Source organism: Thalia democratica, chromosome 5 (genome assembly GCF_965202585.1).
Source record: "Thalia democratica chromosome 5, ktThaDemo2.hap1.1, whole genome shotgun sequence".
Lineage (NCBI taxonomy): Eukaryota > Metazoa > Chordata > Thaliacea > Salpida > Salpidae > Thalia > Thalia democratica.
Genome location: NC_139169.1, coordinates 56,950,878 through 56,971,773, shown reverse-complemented (window position 1 = coordinate 56,971,773; position 20,896 = coordinate 56,950,878). Strand labels below are relative to the sequence as shown.

At 26.3% G+C, this 20,896-nt stretch overlaps 1 protein-coding gene across 8 annotated transcripts in view; it reads right to left on the bottom strand.

Annotated features, from left to right (window-relative positions):
• Positions 1 to 13,960: 13,960 nt before the first annotated feature.
• Positions 13,961 to 20,896, bottom strand: part of LOC145837220 (receptor-type tyrosine-protein phosphatase beta-like) — a 40,964-nt gene continuing 34,028 nt past the window's right edge. For 6 of the 8 annotated variants that reach the window (XM_082945003.1, XM_082945004.1, XM_082945005.1 and 3 more), the window contains 5 exons: positions 18,994 to 19,135; positions 17,631 to 17,732; positions 17,291 to 17,402; positions 15,749 to 15,979; positions 13,961 to 14,876 (listed from right to left, as the gene is read on the bottom strand). In XM_082945003.1, coding sequence (XP_082801129.1) covers positions 14,800 to 14,876; positions 15,749 to 15,979; positions 17,291 to 17,402; positions 17,631 to 17,732; positions 18,994 to 19,135 — 664 coding nt within the window. In that variant the 3' untranslated portion in view covers positions 13,961 to 14,799. The remainder of the gene's footprint in view (positions 14,877 to 15,748; positions 15,980 to 17,290; positions 17,403 to 17,630; positions 17,733 to 18,993; positions 19,136 to 20,896) is intronic. The other 2 variants (XM_082945009.1, XM_082945010.1) reach the window with 2 other exon arrangements.

Here is a 20,896-nt window from a genome sequence, read left to right as displayed (position 1 = left end):
AGTATATATTTTTTAAAGTCATCAGACTAAATTTTGTTTGGTTATAAAAACTTTAATAAGCTTCAAAAAATTGTCTATTCATAATGTAATGTTTTCTTTGTTTTTTTTTATTTCGTTGAACTGTTTTACAAAAACTTACAAAATAAAGTTTTTGTTCTTATGTTTATTCTAAAACTTAAACAATAGTTATTTTAGCATTAAGTATGAAAAATATAAAAGGTTTTAATAATTTATCTAACTAACGTTATAAATATTCTAATTAATATAAACTGCGAGTAAAATTAATAATTATTAAATTCTACAAATTAGAAAATTGATAAAGAAGTTTTGTTAGATCAGTTTTTGTTTTCGATTAAAACAACTTTTTTTTATAGTATTTGTATTAATATAAAATTTAAATGATTTAACAGTAGTAAACAACTTGGTAAAATACTTCTAGTAGGAATAAGTGAATGTTATTTAAGGTATTACATACTCTTGAGTTGCAGACGAAGAGGAAAAAAAAAAGAAGGTTTTAGGTGTTTTGGTAGTAATTTTGAAACCTATACTGGATATTAATTGAGTTGCAGATGAAGAAAAAAAAAAGGTCTTAGGTGTATTTATTAGTAATTCTTAAACTTTCATTAGATATTCTTGAGTTCCAGATGAAGAGCAAAAAAAGGTTCCAAGGTGTTTTAAATGTAATTTTTGAGTAGTCTTGTTGGGGAGGGGGCAATAGCTTTTTAATTTCTTCAATTAAAAAAAAGTTTGGGAATTCGTGGTGTAGATGTTGAACTCAAACAAAAAGTCATTTTTCACAATAAACCCAAAGCTTAACTCCCTTAACCCTAATAAATAGCACCATTAAAACTTTGCGTTACAACCCTCAATTCTTCACTAAGTAGTCATTGTATCCTTTAAACGTTAATTCGTTAAGCTTAAACTCTACACTACAACCTATAAGACAATACCGTTACCCTTGTAGTAAAATTTTTAATCTATAACTTTAACAATATGCACTTAAACTTGTATCCTATTAACTAGCTATTAAATTTTATCCTCCACTCTTAAAAGTCAGACTCTCTAAACTTAGTCTGTGAAAAACTTCCCCATTATTTCACTCTGTGTATTTTTTGCTTATTTTCAGCACATAAGCGCTTATCCTTTATGCAGTTTGAAAAAATATTTTTCTTTTTTCACTTTAGAAACTGATTAAAATGACCATGTGAAAATTTTATAACAAAATGTAACTAAATTACAACTATGAAGCAAATTTTAACCTATAAGTACTGGCTGATAACAAACTGCCTATAAACAAAAATCCCGATATCTTGTACTTTTGTGGTATACTAATGAACCAAAATTTAGACCACCTAAGTTCAAAAAACTATCTTGAAGTCTAATTAAATAGTTTACAATTTAGTCAGTTTATTTAGCTTATCATAATAATAAATGGTTGTGGGCCAACTACTGAATCAAACTGATTTTCTAAAAAAGGTAGGTAGTTTTGCGTTTTAAGTTAAATTATATAAAGTATTAAAAAATATAATTAGCTCTAATTTTTAGCGCCTATAAGGTATTCCAGCTAGAAATTAAAACTTTTGACGACATATTTACTTGCCTAGAAGTAAAAAACCGTATAAACATAAAACTATACTAAGTAGTTGTGAATGTTTTTTTTAAATACGGTTTGAACAAAAAAGTTCTTGAAGTACATATGGATAGGAGCCAATTTTGATACTTTAATAAAGTTAATGAAGTTTTAAATTCTAACTTAATTTACGAGTTTTACCTTAGCTCGATTAGTTTTTTTTGTAATAAAAAAAAATGTTTAGACTTTAGATCCAATTATTTTCCTTATCTTTAAAACTAACTAAGATTTTTTTACGCTTTTTTACCTTTAGATTGGGCTTTGAATTTTATATATATATACTAAAGCTATTGAAGAGCGGAAATCGAACATACTCTCAAACCAGACTAACTCCAAAAATAGTGTTTTAGCATTCTATATATTTAGAAAAAAATGAAAAAAGAAGAAAGTAATGATACATAAATATTCACTACATAAATAAACGACTTTTTCTCAAACTTTATATAGAGATCAAGAAAAAGTTTTTGAAATAATATAACAATATATTTTATTATAAAACAATTTTCTATTTTAAAAGAAGTTTTTGAACGTAAAAATATATCTTAAAAATTATAGTTATTTTCACAAGTTCTAAATGAATCTTTAAAATTGTTTAAAAACTATACACTTATAGTATAGAGTGTAGAAGGATAACAATTTTGTTGTCTTGAATTTTTATTTATTTTTTCGGTTCGGTAATTGAGCTTTAATTTTCATTTTATCAAAAATGAAAAGTAAATTTTACAAAAGGTTTTAAATAAAAATATACTAATTTTATATTAAAGTTCTGATTACCTCCTCTATTTAGTTTTTATAACAAAATTATTTTGACAGATTTTTAATTTAAAATATTTTATTTCTAACTTCGAAGTATTCCTTTTGACTAAAAACAAAAGAAAAATAATTTATAGTAGTTTAAAAGTTGTAAGTGTAATTATCAACGTGTTTTCATAGTTTAATAACAAATAAAATAACTAGAATACCAAGTATATACTAAGTATATACTAAGTACTTACAATAAAATATAAATATTTTTTTAAACTGCATAAAATTCTAAATACTATTGTAAGTTTACATATAAACTAAAAAAAAAACAGAATATAAAAGAACAAGTTAACTATTATAACAAAATTTCACTTTATGTTTACCAAGTAGTAGTTTACTTAAAACTTAAAATAGTAGAATTAACGAACTAAATATCTGTCAGTCCATTATTAACCTATATTAAGTATTTCATTATATAAAAATAACGATATTTTTTTATTTTCTAAAAATTAATACTATTCAAAGTTATAATAATTACAACTAACGATGTAATTTTATGATAGCAAGGTGATATTTACTGTTTTTAGTTTCACCAAGTAAATAACCAAGTTTTAGCAAATAGCTATTATTATAATTTTAGTATGGTTTATAGTAATTTTAGAACTATCTAAACTTTAGATTAAACATAAAATCATACTTTACGATCTGTCTTTATCTAATTCTATACAGGTAGAAATCAATTTCAGTGAAAATTTCTATAAAACAAAATAGTATACTGTAAAACTACTTACTTTTATTTTAAATGTTAATTAAAAAAAACACGTACAAACAACTGAAAATTCAATTTATATTTAAAACCTATTTTATGTTCTAATTTTAGTGATTGGTAAAAAATAAAAATAAAATGGCTTTAAAAGTTTTTAGCATAAAAAATAAACGTAAGGTGATTATATAAATAATTTTCTGTAAGAAATACTTACAATTAGTATAGTAAAAATTTGATTAAACATTGAAGAAACCCAATTTGTTCAAACGAGATTTTTACGTACGTTTGTGTGACAATTAAGAAATTTACATATTCAAAAATTCTAATTAATTTCTAATCAGATACTTTAATCTTGTCTTAAAGTAGTTTCTATTTAATAGCAAAGTAATGCTTTAACTTGTTTTCACCTGATTAAATGTTTGAACTGTATTAAGATTTAAAGCTTATATCTAGTTATATTCTCACATAATTTCTAAAACTGATTATTTTTCTATCTTTAAAGTTAAGGATAAGTGTTGTCACAATTATATGTCATGAATTACTAGACTTGTTTAGACATTACTGTTCAAACTCTATTAGTTTGAACATCAAGATCTTACACACACAAACTAGATATCAATTTATTACACTAGTAAAAAAAGAGTTTAGTCAAAACTAACTTGTAGACTTTTAAAGGTCAAATGTATATGTTTTTACAAATTTTTTAATTTACAGTGTCAGTTTAAGTTTTAATTTAAGTTTTACTTAGTTGTGCAAATTTGAAATGGAAGGTGACAAACCGATAAGTAATGCGGCGGGCAAGTTTCATCCTGTGGTCAAGCCTCTGTGTGAGTATTACACAAAATCGACGAGTGTTTATTCTTATGGGCTGAAAGTTGACCGTCTGTGTAGGTCAAATTGCTTGCAACAAAACTGCGACGGTTCAAATTGCAATCAGCAGGCTAGATTTTGATATATTTTTCAGTTTATATCTTAATCATTCTACTTAGTGCTTCATTCGTTTTTACTACAAGCCAGATTAGTCAGAATGTTAACTTTGCTATGAAAATGCTTGTTTTTTTTAACTTGTATAGCTTTTAATTTAAATAAATCTAGTTACTATGCCACAAGCTAGTAACAATGTCTAAAAATCCCATCAAAAGATATTAAGAAACGAATATTAGTTAATACTGCACTTGAAGAAAATTCAATTTTAGCTTTCGAATGTAGTGCTAATCTATAGTTTAAGTGCTATGCGTAAATTATATATTGAACTTAAAAAACTTAAATGACTTTTCTAACTAAAAATCTTAAGTTTTATCTTATTATTTAAAAATATTTTTCTTTAGCTTTAACAAACTCCTTTTAAAACAATAACACCTAACAAAGACTAAAAACTTTAGTTGTTAACTTATTTTTTTTCTTGATAAACTTAACAACAAACACCAGGTTATTGAAGCTTCTCCAACCATTGAAGCAGCTCCAATGATGTGTGCGGGTGATAACAAATTGTGCCAAAACTTCCTGAAATGCTCCGGTCCCGATCTTAAGCTTCTGCCCTCGCAGCTTGGAGAAGTTATAAGCAGTGATCACGTGGAAGAAAAAGTGAGAGTGCCAAGCTCGAAGTTTGTAGCTGAAATTGTAGGGGTAAACGGTTAGTATTATGCACTAAGTTCATTTTCGAACCGTTATTTTAGTGTTATACCTTTCAAACTGATAAGCAACCTTAAAAAGTCAAATTTATCTATCAAAGAATGTTTTTATCAATTTTGTTTTTATCGTAAATTTAATATTTTTCATTTATACAAAAGCATTTAACTACAGCCTATTCCCAATTTAAAGTCTAATCTTGCTTTACGTATCCTTAAGTCATATTGTTTAAAAATTTTGTTACCTTTTTTCCTGTACTTCTACCAAAACCTCTTTACTACATTATGAAATTTAGGTCGTAAAATAAAAGAAGTGCGACACCTGACGAGCACGTACATAAAAAGCCCGAGTCGAAACGAGGAATCAGTATTCACTGTTTGCGGGTCGCAGAAGTCAGTTCGAATAGTCAAAGAATGGATTCTTGGTGAAGTGGCGCATTTCAAAAATATAAGGTAGTCTTTTCAATAGTTTAAAGTAGGGGTGGGAAACGTGCAGTCCAGCGAGCCAGCTTGCTAACGTTAAGAAAATCTTATTAAAGCCCAAGAAAGGTGAAGTTAAGTCTATAAGTGCACAATTGTAAACAAACTAGTTGTTACAAAAACTAAATATTTGTTTTTATGTTTAAAAATTTAAGTGAAATCCAAAAAGTTAAAAATTCGCTTCGCGAGCATGTAATTCTGGCCCTCAAACAATTTTTTAAAACTAAGATAGATATTTTTGGAATTGAAATGAATAGCAAAAAAGGATTCTTAGCCAACTTTAATAAAAATTAAAACTTTCACTAAATATAGGAAAGAAAAAAGTTAAATAGAATTAGTTTTTTGTTTAAACTAACTAGATAACAAAGAACCTTTTTGGGTGGAATGAAACTCAAATGCTCTTGCCCGCCAATGACTTTTTTTACGTCTAGCCATTTGTATATAATTGCGGCCAACCCCTAATTTAGAGTATACAAATACAAAATTAAATTTCACATTGACTGCCAAAGTTCTAAGCAATGATCTGTTATAAAAATTAGCTAGTGTTTGCATTATTTACCACAATAACTCAAACTAAGTTAAATTGTCAACTTCTATCAAAATTTAACCGCTATACAGGCCATTTATAGCTGAGACGATGAAAGTTTCGGTCGATGCGTCATCAGTCGGTTTCATTATCGGTCGTAGAGGCAGAACCATCAAAACTGTGCAGGAGTGCACCGACACAAAAATAAATTCCCCTAATTTGGGAGCACCTCCGGTTTTCGTGATCAAAGGTCGGTTTAATTTTGCAACTGAGTTAAAATTTAATATTTTATCTAAAGCGTTTTTTATATTGCACTTAAAGGTTTGTTGTGGAATATTAAAGTAAAAAAAGTACAAAAGTCAAAAAAGTTAAACTTTAAGAAATGTATTAACTGAAAAACTCTAAAAACTGTCCAACAAAAGTCATATTTTACTTACTGTTTTATCAAATAAAAACAGACTTTATATTTTATCTTGTTTTTTCGAAAACAGGATACTCCATGATTGACATTTTGAAAGCAAAGCAACTTCTTGAAGATTTATCATCTAAAAAAACAAAAGTGCTTCACCACCTTATGTGTAAGTAAAAACTAGTTAAAAAATCAACTTTAGTTAGTTTCAGAGCATTTAAGCTAAATGTAAATTGATTTGATTTATTTTATATTTACTTTAAGCCTTTAAAATAGTAGGTAAAGTTTCGAACTATATACAATTGTTAAGCTACCATATTATTAACACTTTTTATTGTTGTTAATTATTCTTTCATTCCAACAAAAGTTTTTTTAACAGATAAGCGCAACGAATATTACAACAAAAATTACGGGCCGTGATGATGGAATTTAAACAGGAAAAAAAACATTGTCTGCATCTAAAGATTATTATAAAATTTTTTGTTTTTATTGTAAACGTGTTAATTAATGTATAAGTTGACTTAATTCTTCACAAATTTAGAATTAATGTAAACTTAGTTTGGTGAATACAAGACTAGCTTGGTTGAACTTTAATTTAATGATGGAATTCATTCTGTAAAAGGAAGAAAAATATTGTTTACTTTTAAAGGTGTTGAATTAATAAAGCAGTTAAAAAACTTTTACTTTCTTTAGTTTACTGTATCTATAATATAGTACTTTGTAATGCATAATTTGTTGTACAAATATTATTCTTATTAATAAATTTAGAATCCATGAAAAAACGGTTGTTGTACTTATTTAAAAACTATAATGGTAAAAACTTGTTTTAATTAGTTAAGCGCCTATAAACTTGTGAAAAACTAGTGTTGCTTTTGAGCTCTAATATGTGTTAAAGTTAAGGTGCATTCAAGAGTTAAAAGCTTTTAAATGAATGTCGAAGAAATTAAGTTTAATCTAAAAAAACAATCGAAAATTGGTAAGCATTTTTATTTAGAAACGTTTCCAAGAACAGCTTTTTCGAATTAGAACTATAAAGTTAACCAATTAAAGATTCAAACACCCTTCCTTACAACAACTTTCTATTACTCGAAAATTAAGATGACTTAAAGTTAAAACATATTTTCAACACAAGTTTCTAATTTTTAACTTGTTTTTTTTAGTAATAGAAAACTTTCTAAATTAATTTTGGTTAAGCAAGTTAAAAAAAAGGTCTACATTTTACTGAATACAAAAAGCTCAGCATTTACTACTTTTCTATTAATACTGTTTACTTGACCATTTTGAAACTTGATTAAAAATTAAGTTTTTATTGTATATATTTTGATGTTAGTTTTAGCTCTGCACAAAGTTTTTATATTAGAAACATTTCAAACTAAATTACTGACTCAAATGTTCCCTTTTATAAATTTAATTTATTATCTTTTTTTTTCTTTTAAGCTTTACTTGACTAAAAGCTATAAATTTTGTAGTTATATCGTTCGCTTTTGTCGATTAGGTGTTAAAATTTTGTATAAGCAACTACTGTACAATACTTTAATTAGTTATAAAACTAAAGCAGTTAAGCTTTTTATATTTCTAGTAAAACATAGGTTGTGGATAAGTTTAGTACCTCCTTCCATGACCAGGGTACTAAACCCCTAATGCAAAGATGGATCCGGCTTGCCAATTAGAATATATGGCTCGCGGCGTAATGTTTAGCTTGAAAACATCTTGTTCAAATAAAATTAAAATAAGTTTTTTTTAAAACAAAATTTTTGAAATTTACTCATCTTTCAATTTTATTAACGGTAAAGCTTATCAAATAATTGTTTAATTATAACTTTTCCTTGAGTTTTTTAAACTTATACTAATTTCATTTTTAACTATTCTGCACGCGATGAATTTTTTCCAGTAAACGTTGCCGCCAACTAAAAAAGTTTTCAACAGTCTTTAATAAAGTGTAATATCTACAAGTTTCAGTATTGTAGAAAAAATTAAAGCTATGCAATACAACTTAAATAAAAGTCTTTGTAATAGTTTATATTATAGTATTAAGTTCTTAAACAATAAAATTTTCAGTTAAAAAGAGTATGTTATACTCATAAAACTAACAGTTCATCTAAAAAATAAAAATAACAAACAAAAATCAAATTTAATTTATATCCGGTTTATTTAATTCTTTAGTTACGTGTTAAAAATTCAGTTATTCAAGTTATTATTCTTAAGCTGATGATCGTCTCTTTCATTAATACTTTGTCTTTGAAATTTTGCGCAATGGTGGAGCGGGGTTTCTGCTTGTTTTGATCAATGTTGATCTACTTGCTCTAATCCTTGATTGGTCGATTGTTTCAGGGTTTCTTGTTATCTTCATCCTTGGTGCACCAACTAGTGTGCCTGGGTTTCTAGTCCTGGTAAACCTCCTTGGTCTTTGAAGCACTTGAGGTATAACAATTTATTAACTTTGCAGTTTATTTTAAGAGAAATTTGAAGCTATAAAGCAAACATATTTAAACAAGCCAACATTTTTAATTTGTATTGTTTAAAAAAAAAAAATTGTTACCTATAAACAACTTATTCAGTTTGTGAATTTTTGAAGTCATTCATTTTTAGGTGAGACATTATCATAAAAAAAAAAATTAAAGTTTGTTAAATAAGCTAAATACACATGTAGAATAATATAATTAGTAATAAACATTTAGCTTCTTTCTGTTGTTCAACAGCAGCTTCTACATCCTTAATTTTTTCAACAACATTTTCAGTTAAGGTAATTTTTTTTGGGTCAACGCTCGTTGTTATGACTGCTTCGGGTTCCTGAAAAATTTCTGGAAGTTGAGAATCTCCACTGGTTAAATCCATTAATCCGTCAAAAAATTCATCTTCCTCTTCTTCCTGTAATTATTAACAAATTTCTTAATGAAAAACTTTGTTTAGTTTTAATTTTATTTTGCTCAAGCAATAAATATATTGTATTTATAGGTTGAGAAATTCGTTGCAAACTATTATTGTACACCCTCTTAATTCAATTCAAATGTTTTAATACATAATTTTAACTTATTTTTATAAGTTTGTTTCGTAAATGATAAGAAAGTTATTAAAATCTAACCTCAATTTCGCCTTCTTTTCCTAACATTAAAGTTTCCACTTGTGCTTCAACAGGAGTTTCCTCCGGTTTTTTTCTTGCTTTTCTGGTTGACACCCATCTGCAGATAAGAAGTTATTAAACTTTTAAATAAAGACTGTTAGTAAAATTATTTAAAAGTAGCATCGTGGACCTAAAAACTTTTATATAAGTTTTTTATACCCTGTAGACAAATAAAGTTAAAAAAATCTATGACAAAGAATACCGAATCAATTTAAGTATTTTAGCAAACAACATACTATACCAATAATTAAACTTCAGAGTAAGTTACACTACTTGTCATTATATTTATCTGCTTGATTTATAATCTTTATAATAATCTTGAACTTTAAATTCAAAGTTTAAAAATATATATATGAAACAACAAACTTTGAAGCCATGAAAATGTAAACAGCGTGAATGAACAAAATGAAGGCGAGTTTAATGTAATCCATTTCAAAGTATCCTTTTGGTTTTTCATCTTGTGAAAGCTTTTTTTCTTCTTCGTAGTCTTCAATATCGTCAAGCTCTTTATCATAGAAGTTTTCTTCGAAGTTTTCAGGCTCGTTTTCACTAAAGTTTTCTTCGTAAAGTAATAGATCGTCGTTAAGAAGGTTTTCTTCAGTAAATTCTGGATCTTGTTGGTAAAAGCTTTCTTCACGGTACTCGTTTTCCTTCTCAAGTCTTTCCTCAGTAAATGCCAGCTTTTTTTCATGCTGAAAGGTTTGAAATCCATCCAAGTAGTTTTCATCGTTCAGCTCTTTTCCTTCCAAATCTCTTTCTTGGTTTTTGTAGATGTCAAAACTATTTGTGTCTTGAAATTTACCCTTATAAGTCTCCAAAAAATCCTCTTGTTCCGGGTATTCAAAATAATCATCTTGTTCCGGGTATTCAAAGTAACGACCTTGGTCCAGATATTCATAATAGTCATCCTCCGGAAATTCAAAGTTAGCTTCTAAATAGTCGTTGTCCGGGTGCTCAAGATTGTTTTGCTGTTCGTGTTGAAAATGTTGTTCATAATCATAAAAAACATCATCAACTTCGAAATCGTCAGTTTCTTTTGCTTGCTTCAATGAAATAAACCCTGGTATGAACTCTGAAACATAAATTTGCACACTTCCTGCTGTTTCAGTAAAAAATCTAAAAATATCTGTTACTTTTTCAATAAAAGAAATTGCTATTTCGTCTTCGAACTCTTCAAAATCGACTAGCTGTTGCTCATAGAAGTTTTCTTCGAAATATTCTTGATCTTTTTCATGAAAATCTTTTGTTGGATGTTCTAGTTGTTTTTCATGAAACATTTCTATAGAGTTGTCTAAGTTGTCATTAAAATCGTATTCTTCACGATCTTCAGAATCTTTTTCATAAAGTTTCTCTCCAGTAAATGCTATCTCTTTCTCATCCTGAAGGGTTTCAGATTCTTTTAAACTATTTTGAAAATAGTTTTCATCATATACCTCTTTCTTTTCCAAATCGGTTTCTTGGTTTTCATAATTGTTAAAACTACTTCTGTCTTGAAGGTATTCTTTATTTGATTCAAAATAATCTTCTTGATCCGGAAGTTCAAAGTTGCCTTTATCCAGGTAGTCAAGATTGTTTTGCTGTTCGTGTTGCAAAGGATCTTCATAATTAAGGAAACGATCATCAACTTCAAAATCGTTGTAGTAATCATTAACTTCGAAGTCATCAATTTCTTTCGCTTGCTTTGACGAAATAAAACGTGGTATGAGCTCTGAAATATAAAGTTGCAAACTTCCAGCTGTTTTAGCAAATATGCTAAAATATCCTGCCATTTTTATACCTATAGAAATTTCTTTTTCTTCTTTAAAATCGTCTAGATTTTCATCATTGAAGCTTTCGTCGAAATTTTCTGCCTTTTTTTCATCAAAGTTTTTTTCTTTATGTTCTAGTTCTTTATCGTAAAAATTTTTTTTAGGGAAATCTGAATTTCGATCGTAAAAGTTTTCTTCAGGGTTCTCTTTTTCCTCAGTAAATGCTTGCTCTTTTTCATACTGAAAGGTTTGAGATCCATCCAAGTAGTTTTCATCGTTCAGCTCTTTTTCTTCCAAATAGCTTTGTTGCTTTTCGTAAATGTCTAAACTACTTTGGTCTTGAAAATTTTTCTCTTCTTTTTTGTCAAAATGATTCTGTTGTTCTGGGTAACCCAATTTGTCTTGATATGGATATTCAATGTTTTTTTGAACAGAATATTCTAATTTGTTTTTGTCCGGATACTCAAAGTTGTGTCGCTCATCGTCTTGTAAAGGTTCCTCGAAATCGTTATAAAAATCATCATGTTCAAAGTTTTTCACTTCTTCAGCTTGCTTGATATGTAAGAATTCTGAAACGTAACTTCCAGTTATATCTACATTGTTTTGGCTGTATAAAATGCCTGAAAAGGCACAAGTAACCAAAAAAATTAATTTCTTCATTAAAAAACCGTGCTTTAGTAAACTTAAGTCAGTTGAAATGTTCGATTTCAACGGCAAAAATACAAAACATAGAAATATTAGTTTAAAAAAATTTCGCAATTGAATTTTGTATTGATTAATTGTTGCGTCATTTTTTGTAATAATCAATTTTTTTATGCAATTTTTATAAATTTACGCAAAACCTCGCGGGCCGCAATGTATAACAAAAAGGTTTTCGTAGACCCCAGTTATTTGAATAGTTGTATTATCAATAAAAATAAACCGTTTTGTCCTTAAAATATGTCAAGATGTTGAATATAAAGACACTAGTAGCTTCTAATTTTTAAATTGTTAGCCTAACTATAAGATTTAACCACTTAAACTTTTTTGTACAATTCTAAAGGTATATATCCGGCTAAATAGTACATCTTGTGCCGCAGAAAAATGTTTTAAGGGCCGCAGTTTACCAATCCCTGCGTAAATTATTAAAGACGAAGTTTGTTTAGGAAAATGTTACAAAAATTCCATAGCTTGAAAATATTTATGCAGTCGGTAGAAAAAAGTACAAATATTTTAGTATATTCATAGATATTTTTTTTTATTTAAAAAAAATTAAACAACTGTGTTAACATGCCTTGTATTTTGTTCATTTAACATCATCTATAAGTCTAACTTAATTAACTTAAATAAATTAGCCTTTTTCTTGATATTAATACGAAAAGTTTATCAATATATACCCTCTAAGTTAGGTGTGACAAATGTAGGTCCGCGGGTCGGATCCGGCCTGTCATTGTTTACAGACTTTAAGTGGAATCTGGCCCGCAAAAAGTACAACTGTGGCCCGCGGGCACGTAAATTTAGCTAAACAAACTTTTGGATTAAACTAGGTATTATAGGATTTTAAATGAAAATTAAGTTTTAGGTACAATTTACGGAAGATGTGAAAATTATACTAGACATGAAAAAAGGTCACATGGATTTGATATTTTTTCGAAGCAAATTAAACAAGTAATTTTGTGAGCTAAATGAAATTGAAATGCTCAACCCGCCAAAAAGTGATTTTTTTTCGTACCTGGCCGGATGGTTAAAAAACTGCCCAACCCTACACTAACTCAACTTTCGGATGAGCTATAACATTACCATTGAAATTCAAAAACAGTAACAAACATCTCCCGAAAACAAAAGCGTATTAACGTTTTTTTTTCTACAAAGACAAAACATTTTGTTTAAATACAAATTTATTTAAAACATTAAAAATTTTAACTTACGTACGTTTAGCATTTTTGAACAAATTTTGATAAATTGTAAATTACCAACTAATATCAAATCTGATAATCAGACCTACTTTTTACTGTATAATTTTGCATAATCTTTTTTAAATCTTCTAGGCATTTTTTTTGAAAACTCTATTAATATCAAAAACTAATTTGCTTTATATATTGACATGTTTGACTACTCTTATAAATAATTGTACTGAATTTTCAACACCATAATAGTTTAATAAAGTTAATCTTATACTCATTTTTAACTATCTGGTCTTAAAATTTTTATGATTGGTTAAAAAAACTACTTATGCTTTTTAAATACTAACTATTTTCGTCCGAGTGTAATTAAACAAAAATATTTTATTTTTATAAATTAAAATAACAAACATTATTATACAAATTATTGTTAGTAAAGTAATAAAAACCACTAAATTTATACTTAACAAAAACACTTTTGCATGAAGAATCCACTCAAAATAAAAAACAATTTCTAAAATCAACTCGGACTTAAATAAATATAATTAAATTTAAATGAAATAAACTGTAAAACTTAAGTTTAAATCAATTTTAACAAAAGTTAAATAAAAATATTTTTATCAAAGAAATTACTACTTATTATTAAGCACAAAAGGCTATCTGATAAATATTACTAATTTATATTAAGAAATTTTTCCAAGGTGTAAAAAACAAATTAAGTTAGTTTTATCAAAAACCTAGTTGAAGCTATCAGTAAAAAACTAATCAAATACAAATTTTAATGTTTTTCAAACTACTAAATACATTGAAAAAAATATTTAACTCTCTAAATATAAAACAGATTTGATTATTACTATATACTTAAATTTCAACAAGTTGACAACGCACAAGTTTTACTAAACCTGTCGATAACTGTTTTTTATAAAGTAATGTTTGACAACACAAAATAATCACATGTTGAATATATTTATTGCATATTTATAAACATAACAAGATAAAAATATTAGAAAAACAAAGTCATGTAGAATATTAGATTAAAAAAAAGTATCAGTTAGAGCAAGTATTTATTTAAGGCAATTCGGAACTTTAAAAGTCCATATGATAATCTAAAAATATAAAACTCTTAATTAATTATATCAAGTACAAAGAAAAATAAAATAATTTTGTACTATCTAAATAACTAAAGTTACCTCTACATTAATTAAGCCTACTGTCTTAACTTTAGTTAAATAGTGCAGGCTTAGTTTAATAAAAGTCAACAAATAAATAGAAAATACACTTTGGTGGATTGGAATAGAATAAAAGCAGATGGCTTAAAACAGTTCGTGATAAAAGCAAAATTTCGGTGGTCATAATTATTTAAGAAAAAAAAACTTAAAAAGCCATAATTGGTTATTTAAAAAAAAACAAAAAGTTCACTTTGATAACAATCGAATGTAATGTTGATAATATAATCATTATTTTATGGAAGTTTGAAAGTAAAAAAAAATATAAGAAATATATAAACAACTTAATCATACAAAAAGCGTTTCACAGTAACTTAAGTATTACGCTGTGAAAAAATAATCTGATTCACCAAACATAAGTTAAATTCAAAAAAAAAAGAAAATCATGATGTAGCAAAAGTTATCGAGAAAAAACCATGACAATAATTAAGAAAAAAAGACTTTACACAAAAAAAAACAACTATATGATAGCATTATTACAACTGAATTGAAAGGACGGAAAAAGCTTGTCATCATTATTTAAAAAAATAGCGATCTTACTCATCAAAGAAGCTTGTCAATGCAGCAATGTTGGATTGCCGCTAGCTACTTTTTACTTGTTATTGTTGCACGAACATTGAAGTACCGTCATAACTACGTCATCATACGACAGTGTTCACAGCTTTGGAATTCATTGTGACGTCATTGCGACTGTTTGAGCTTTCACTTGAGTCGAACTCTGGATTAAGTAAATACTTTTTTATTAGTAATTAAAAAATAGTAATTTTGTTTTTACTCGATTGATAAGCTAAAGTTATTCCAATATTACTTTTATTACATAGCTAAAATGATGTTATGTTAATAGTACATTGTAAAGAATAACAGTAGTATGATTTCTGTCTTAGGATATCATACGTAAATAAAACTTAATTTAATTTACCTTTATGTAAGTGTAAAAATTGTTTTGGTGTGTACGACAAATTAAAAAAACACAATAATTTTTTTTTTTAAACTTTTATAAAATATTCTTAAAAAAAACATACATATACAAACATAATAATCACTGTATAACAAAAATAATAAACTATAAAAATCAACAAACAACTAAAACATTCATTGACACAAAATAAATAGCTTAAGAAAAAAAACTCAAATATAAAAACAAAATAGTTGTAAAGAATTTCAAATAAGCTTAAATATATAACACCATGCAACCATCACATTAAAAAAATATATTCGCACGAAGACAGCAAAGCATTTAAATAAATATTTTCAATAACTCACGGCGCGCCCGGAAAAATTTGATCGACCGCAAATTGCCAGCTTATAAAAATGCTTTGAGCGCTTTTTTTTCTATCGCAATATTCATATTTCAACAATTTCAAAACATACACTTTGACTGCACAAAAGTAAAATAAATACAAAATGATAAGCAACAAAAAGAATATGATTGATAAATTAAAAAGAAAGTATTTTTTGAATCATTATTAAATAAACGTTTTGTGTAGATGATTTCAACAAAGAACATAAAATATATGCAAGCTTATACGAAAAAAGTTGTAACTAAAAGTATAAACTGAAAAGTGATCAATCCTATTCAACAGCAGAGACCATCGCTTGCGGCTTGCCGATTTTCTTCTGATCCTTCCAAACCTTCAACATCAATCGTCACCACGTCGCCAGTCGAATGTGAGGTCGAAACGGGTGAAAGTTCTGCCGAAGAACTGTGGCTTATGAGCGACGATTTGCTGCTTATCAGATGCTTTTCGCAGGAACTTTCCTTGCTGCTAATCGATTCCTTGTCTTCGTCTTCTGTTTCTACGACGATCGATGCGGCAGTTACTTTGAATAAACAATAATAAAAATAAGAGTTCCGAGCTAAAATATGCATTTTTTCCAATGAAATATAACAGTAACTAATACATACAGTCGTTATTATGTTCGCAAAACTAGTAGATATGAATCATAGATAGAGCTGCTAGGCTTAGGAAAACATCCACAAACAAGAAAAAGTCACAACAGATTCTCAATTTTTCTTTTAGTACTGAACTATAAACAAGTAAGTTCACGGTAAATTTCGTGATGAATTACAAAGGGCGCGCTGAATTATTAATGATATTCTATTTATACTAAAAACATTAATAGATGTAAGCCTCACTAAGAGAATGATAATAAATTAATTTCTAATGTTTTGTTAGAGCATATGCTTTCTTAACAGAAAAAAATACATTTTAATTAGAAATATATTTATAAGATTAAAAAATTAAACTAAGCTACAATTAAAACAATACTGAAATAAATTTATAGGAAGTATTGATAAGTGAAAACTTTAATTCCTTTATAAAAGCATTTCCGTGTAAGTAAATTTAGCGAAATATTTCAATTATTCACAATAGTTTAGTTCTTAGAAATAGATTACGTTGTAACTTTATTATACTTAATTTGTTTAAAGCTTGATAAGCTATAAATTAAAGTTTTGGACAATCTTTCTATACTTTTAGTTAATCTTTTAACAAAAAAAAAAAAAAAAAAGAAAACACAAAATAAAAAAACATTTTACAATAAATTTGTAATTTATCACTTAATTATAAACTTTTAAATTTAAATTTCTTAAGCGAATACATAATTACCTAAAATATAACCATTATTGTTAATTTGATTACATAAATCGTAATTAAGCTTAACTTTATAACGACTATTTTGCTAAGTGAGCATAAAAACTTTATACACTAGTAGTTAACTAAATAATTAAAAATGTAAATAAAAAAAAAGAGCAAAGTCAAAAGACAGCAAATACTAATTATATAAAATATAATTATCATTAATTATTTGATAACATAGTTTTAAATTAAGCTTAACTTAATAACGACTACTTTAGTAAGTGTCTATAAAAACGTTTAATACACTAGCAACTAATTAAATACTTAAACTTAACGCAAAAGAGAGAAAAGTCTTCAAGTGTTTAAAGGAAAACCAGGTGCTGCTTTTCCTGGGCAAAATTACTTAATTATTTTATGTTATTTTAACAAATATTTACTATACTTGACTAGAGAAAACTACAACTATCTGCACAACTAGCTTTAGTCTTGTTGTAAACTTTGTTTCAAAAAAATGTTGTTAAATATTGTAGCGAAAAAATTAAAATAAACAAACCACTATCACTAGGCTGCATAGCAAGATTGACATGCCCGTTATATTGATCTGACTTGTTCGATAGTTTTTTTGATAATTGCACATGAAAAGACGTATTTTCATACACAGGTTCCTAAAAGTTTAAAATATTAAAAATTAAATGAAACAGTTTGCTAAAAATAATATCAGTGCTACAAACTAGATGGATTAAAAGTTTATATTAAATATTTAAAGAACACTTGCAGTATAGAGTTTCACCTCAGCTAAATAAAAACAAATAAAATAAGTAAATTTAAACAAAGTACCTCTAGCTGGCAAAATAAACAAAAATTATTAAATGCTAAGTTTAAACAAATTATACCTCTACAGCACCATTAGTGTTCTGATAAATTGGTTCATCAACTTGGTCATACAAACCATTCAACCAATCAAAAACTATTTGATGTATGAAAATATACTGCGCCTGTTAAACATCATAATTTTATATATGTAATAGTGATAAGGCAAAATTTTTGTAAACTTGAACTAGATATGAAACTTGAGCTTATAATAATAATTTTGCGGTTTTATTTTTATCAACACTTAAATGTAAAAGTTTGAATTAATATAAAAATAAAGTATACTTGAAACTATTCATGACATATTTAATATGGAGTATGCATTCTACTCAAATACTTTAAAAAGTTAATAAAAAAGTAACATTTTAGTTTTGAGTAATTAGCGTTTACTTATAAACTGTATAGTAGTTCAAAATAATATTAAAACTTTATGGTATAGCTAAACATGCCTCAAAAAAAAAAACAGCCTTAAGTGTTAGAAAAACTTGTTAAAATTTGTTAAGCAAGATTTCAGAAATGCAATTGTTCATGCCAGTATATTTGTAAAAATAATTATCAGCTTCTATGTTAAGTCAAAAGTTAAATTTGACAAAAAAACAAACTTTTAAATATATAAGTTTAAATAGTGTAACAAATATTTTTTTTCGTACGAGAAAATAAGTTTAATAAGGACAAAGTAAATAATCATTTGCGGTTAAAAAGTAAAGGCTATTAAACCAAGTTTTGGATATTAGTTAACTAAATTACTTTTGCAAAATACAAATGCAAAAAGTAAATGTTTGAACAGAACTTAATGTAAATAAATATAATTAATCACGATTTGCAAATAAACGTACACATGATATTTACAATTTTTTTCAAAATCAAAAATTTTATTTTTGAGTGATACAACTATCTTTTTTTACAAATGGTAAAAAACTCGTCTAGACGAATTATACTTAAAATTCTGTATTAAAACAAGAAACTGCATGTACTTTGAAAAAACAACAATGTTAACTAGAAGTTTAACTTCTACTTAAAAATTAATTTTGGGCCAATTTCTTGAGATTTTTAAAACTAAAGTTAAGACATTTTAATTATGTAAGAGTTATTTTTAAATTACAAGCTCAGTCAAATAATTATTTTAGATATATTGCTAAAAATATTTTTTACATTAATTAGTAATGTATAACAATATAAAGACTCTTAAAAAAACCCTAAATTTTTAGTAATTAGAGTTAAATCAAACACATATAAAAACATACAAATACCTATTAATACCTAAAGTTTGCGAAATGTTTTGTAGAATAAAAAAGTATGTTTTGAAAACTTATATAGCTTAATTTTTAAAAATGAGGTCACTAGATTAAAACTAAATATAATTCTAAAAGTATTTCACCAACTAACTTCGGTTTGAACAAGGTACATTCTGAAGAGCCTCATCTCATACACGATGCCGAATATATCAACGTAATTACTGTCACCTTTCTGCAAGTGCTGCAGCAATCTGTCCAACGCGATGAAGGTTCCCGTCCTACCGACACCAGCACTGTGGAAATTTCATTCAAGTTGTTCAGTTTAGTTATAAATAATTTGCAATATATAGTAAGTAAGGTGCAACACTAAATGTTGTTATGTAAGGATGGTGTTTACAGAACGTGGACTATAAAGGAATGTTTAAATAAAATTAATCAGTTTTTTAGACTTAATTAAAGTTTTCAAAATAATTTAAACTTGTTTGTAAGGTAATAAAACAATACACTGCACATTACTTCTTAGTTCATTATTTTAAAGAAAATTAATATTAGAAAAAATAACAATTTATATATCCTTTGTTTGAGAGTAAGTAGTTATTTGTAAAACCTTGTTGTATGTCTATAAAAAATTAAGCAGTGTGCTTTTAAATTATATATCAATACTCCAGAACAGTTTAATACTAGTTATTTTTTTTAGAAATTGTAAAGAGAAAATTAATTAAAAATAAAAAAGTTATAGTTTGTTTAAAAAAGGTAGTAAGTTAATCAAAACAAATAAACATGCAAATTTTACAACATCGAGATTTACTTCCGTTATAGATTATGACATCACTAAACAATATGACTAAAACTCAAAAAAATATTAATCTTATAATTCTACTTATAAGTATGTATGCTTGAACTAAGACTCTAATGTTTTATAAAAATTATACTACTAATTCTTTTGAATTAGTTTTTATAGGCTTTGTCTTACTTTTACTTATTTGTTTTTTACGCAAAAAGTATTAAATTCTTATTCCAATTAAAGTAACTTTTTTTAATGCAAACTAAGCACAACTAAGAGTATAGAGTTTTTTATTAATTAAAGCTGTGATAGTATAAACTAGTTAAAAAAATAAAATTAGTGCATTGTATTACACTAGCAGCACAAATAGACTAAACCTTTTAAGATTAAAAAAATGTATATAGTTGATGAACATTGAATATCAAAATAAATTATATATATATACTAAAAATGATATGTCATATTTTCACAAAAATTCTTTTTTGGTACAAATACTTCCAAAACTCCAACTATTGCCAATAAATAGTTTATAAATCAAGAATTTGAAACAATACGTTAGTTTAATTTAAACTGTATATTTTTGATGATTATCAAGGCATGACTATAAAAATAGCTAATATAACAACAACTAAAAAAGTAAGCTTTCAAGCAGATATATTTACATGTGATTGATATTTTGCTGCATGGGTAAATTTGATAATTTAAAAATAAAAAGACTTTCAAGTTGATGTTTATTAGGCTTAAACTTGTATTTATAACACAAAACAAAAATAGTTTCACACGAAAAAAAACTTATACTTTATAGAATAATTCATATTATTTAAATTTTAGCATGTTTAACAAAGGATTAAAAAACAAATTGTTAGCTGTATAAGTTTTTAACAAGCTCGGCAGCAACAAAACTAAATTTAATATAGTAGTTTGTTGAAAATCTGTAACTAGATTTTATTAATCAAAATTTATAATAAAATATTTACATCTTTTCTTATAATCAAGTGTGCATATTCATAAAAATGAAAAATTATAGTTTGATTATTCAGATTAAACTAACTTATGAAAAATATTTAAAAATACACTGAGACCTAAAACAAACATTCGTTTCTGTAAAATTTTACTGACAAACAGTTTGCCTACTTTTTTTTCAAATAGATTAAATTTTAGTGTTATCATCTTTATACTTTTTTAGGATTAAAGTCGTATCGTGCTTAAGTTGTCAACTATAAAAAAAACATTTCAAAACAGTTTTAAACTTAGAAATAAAAACAGTGTA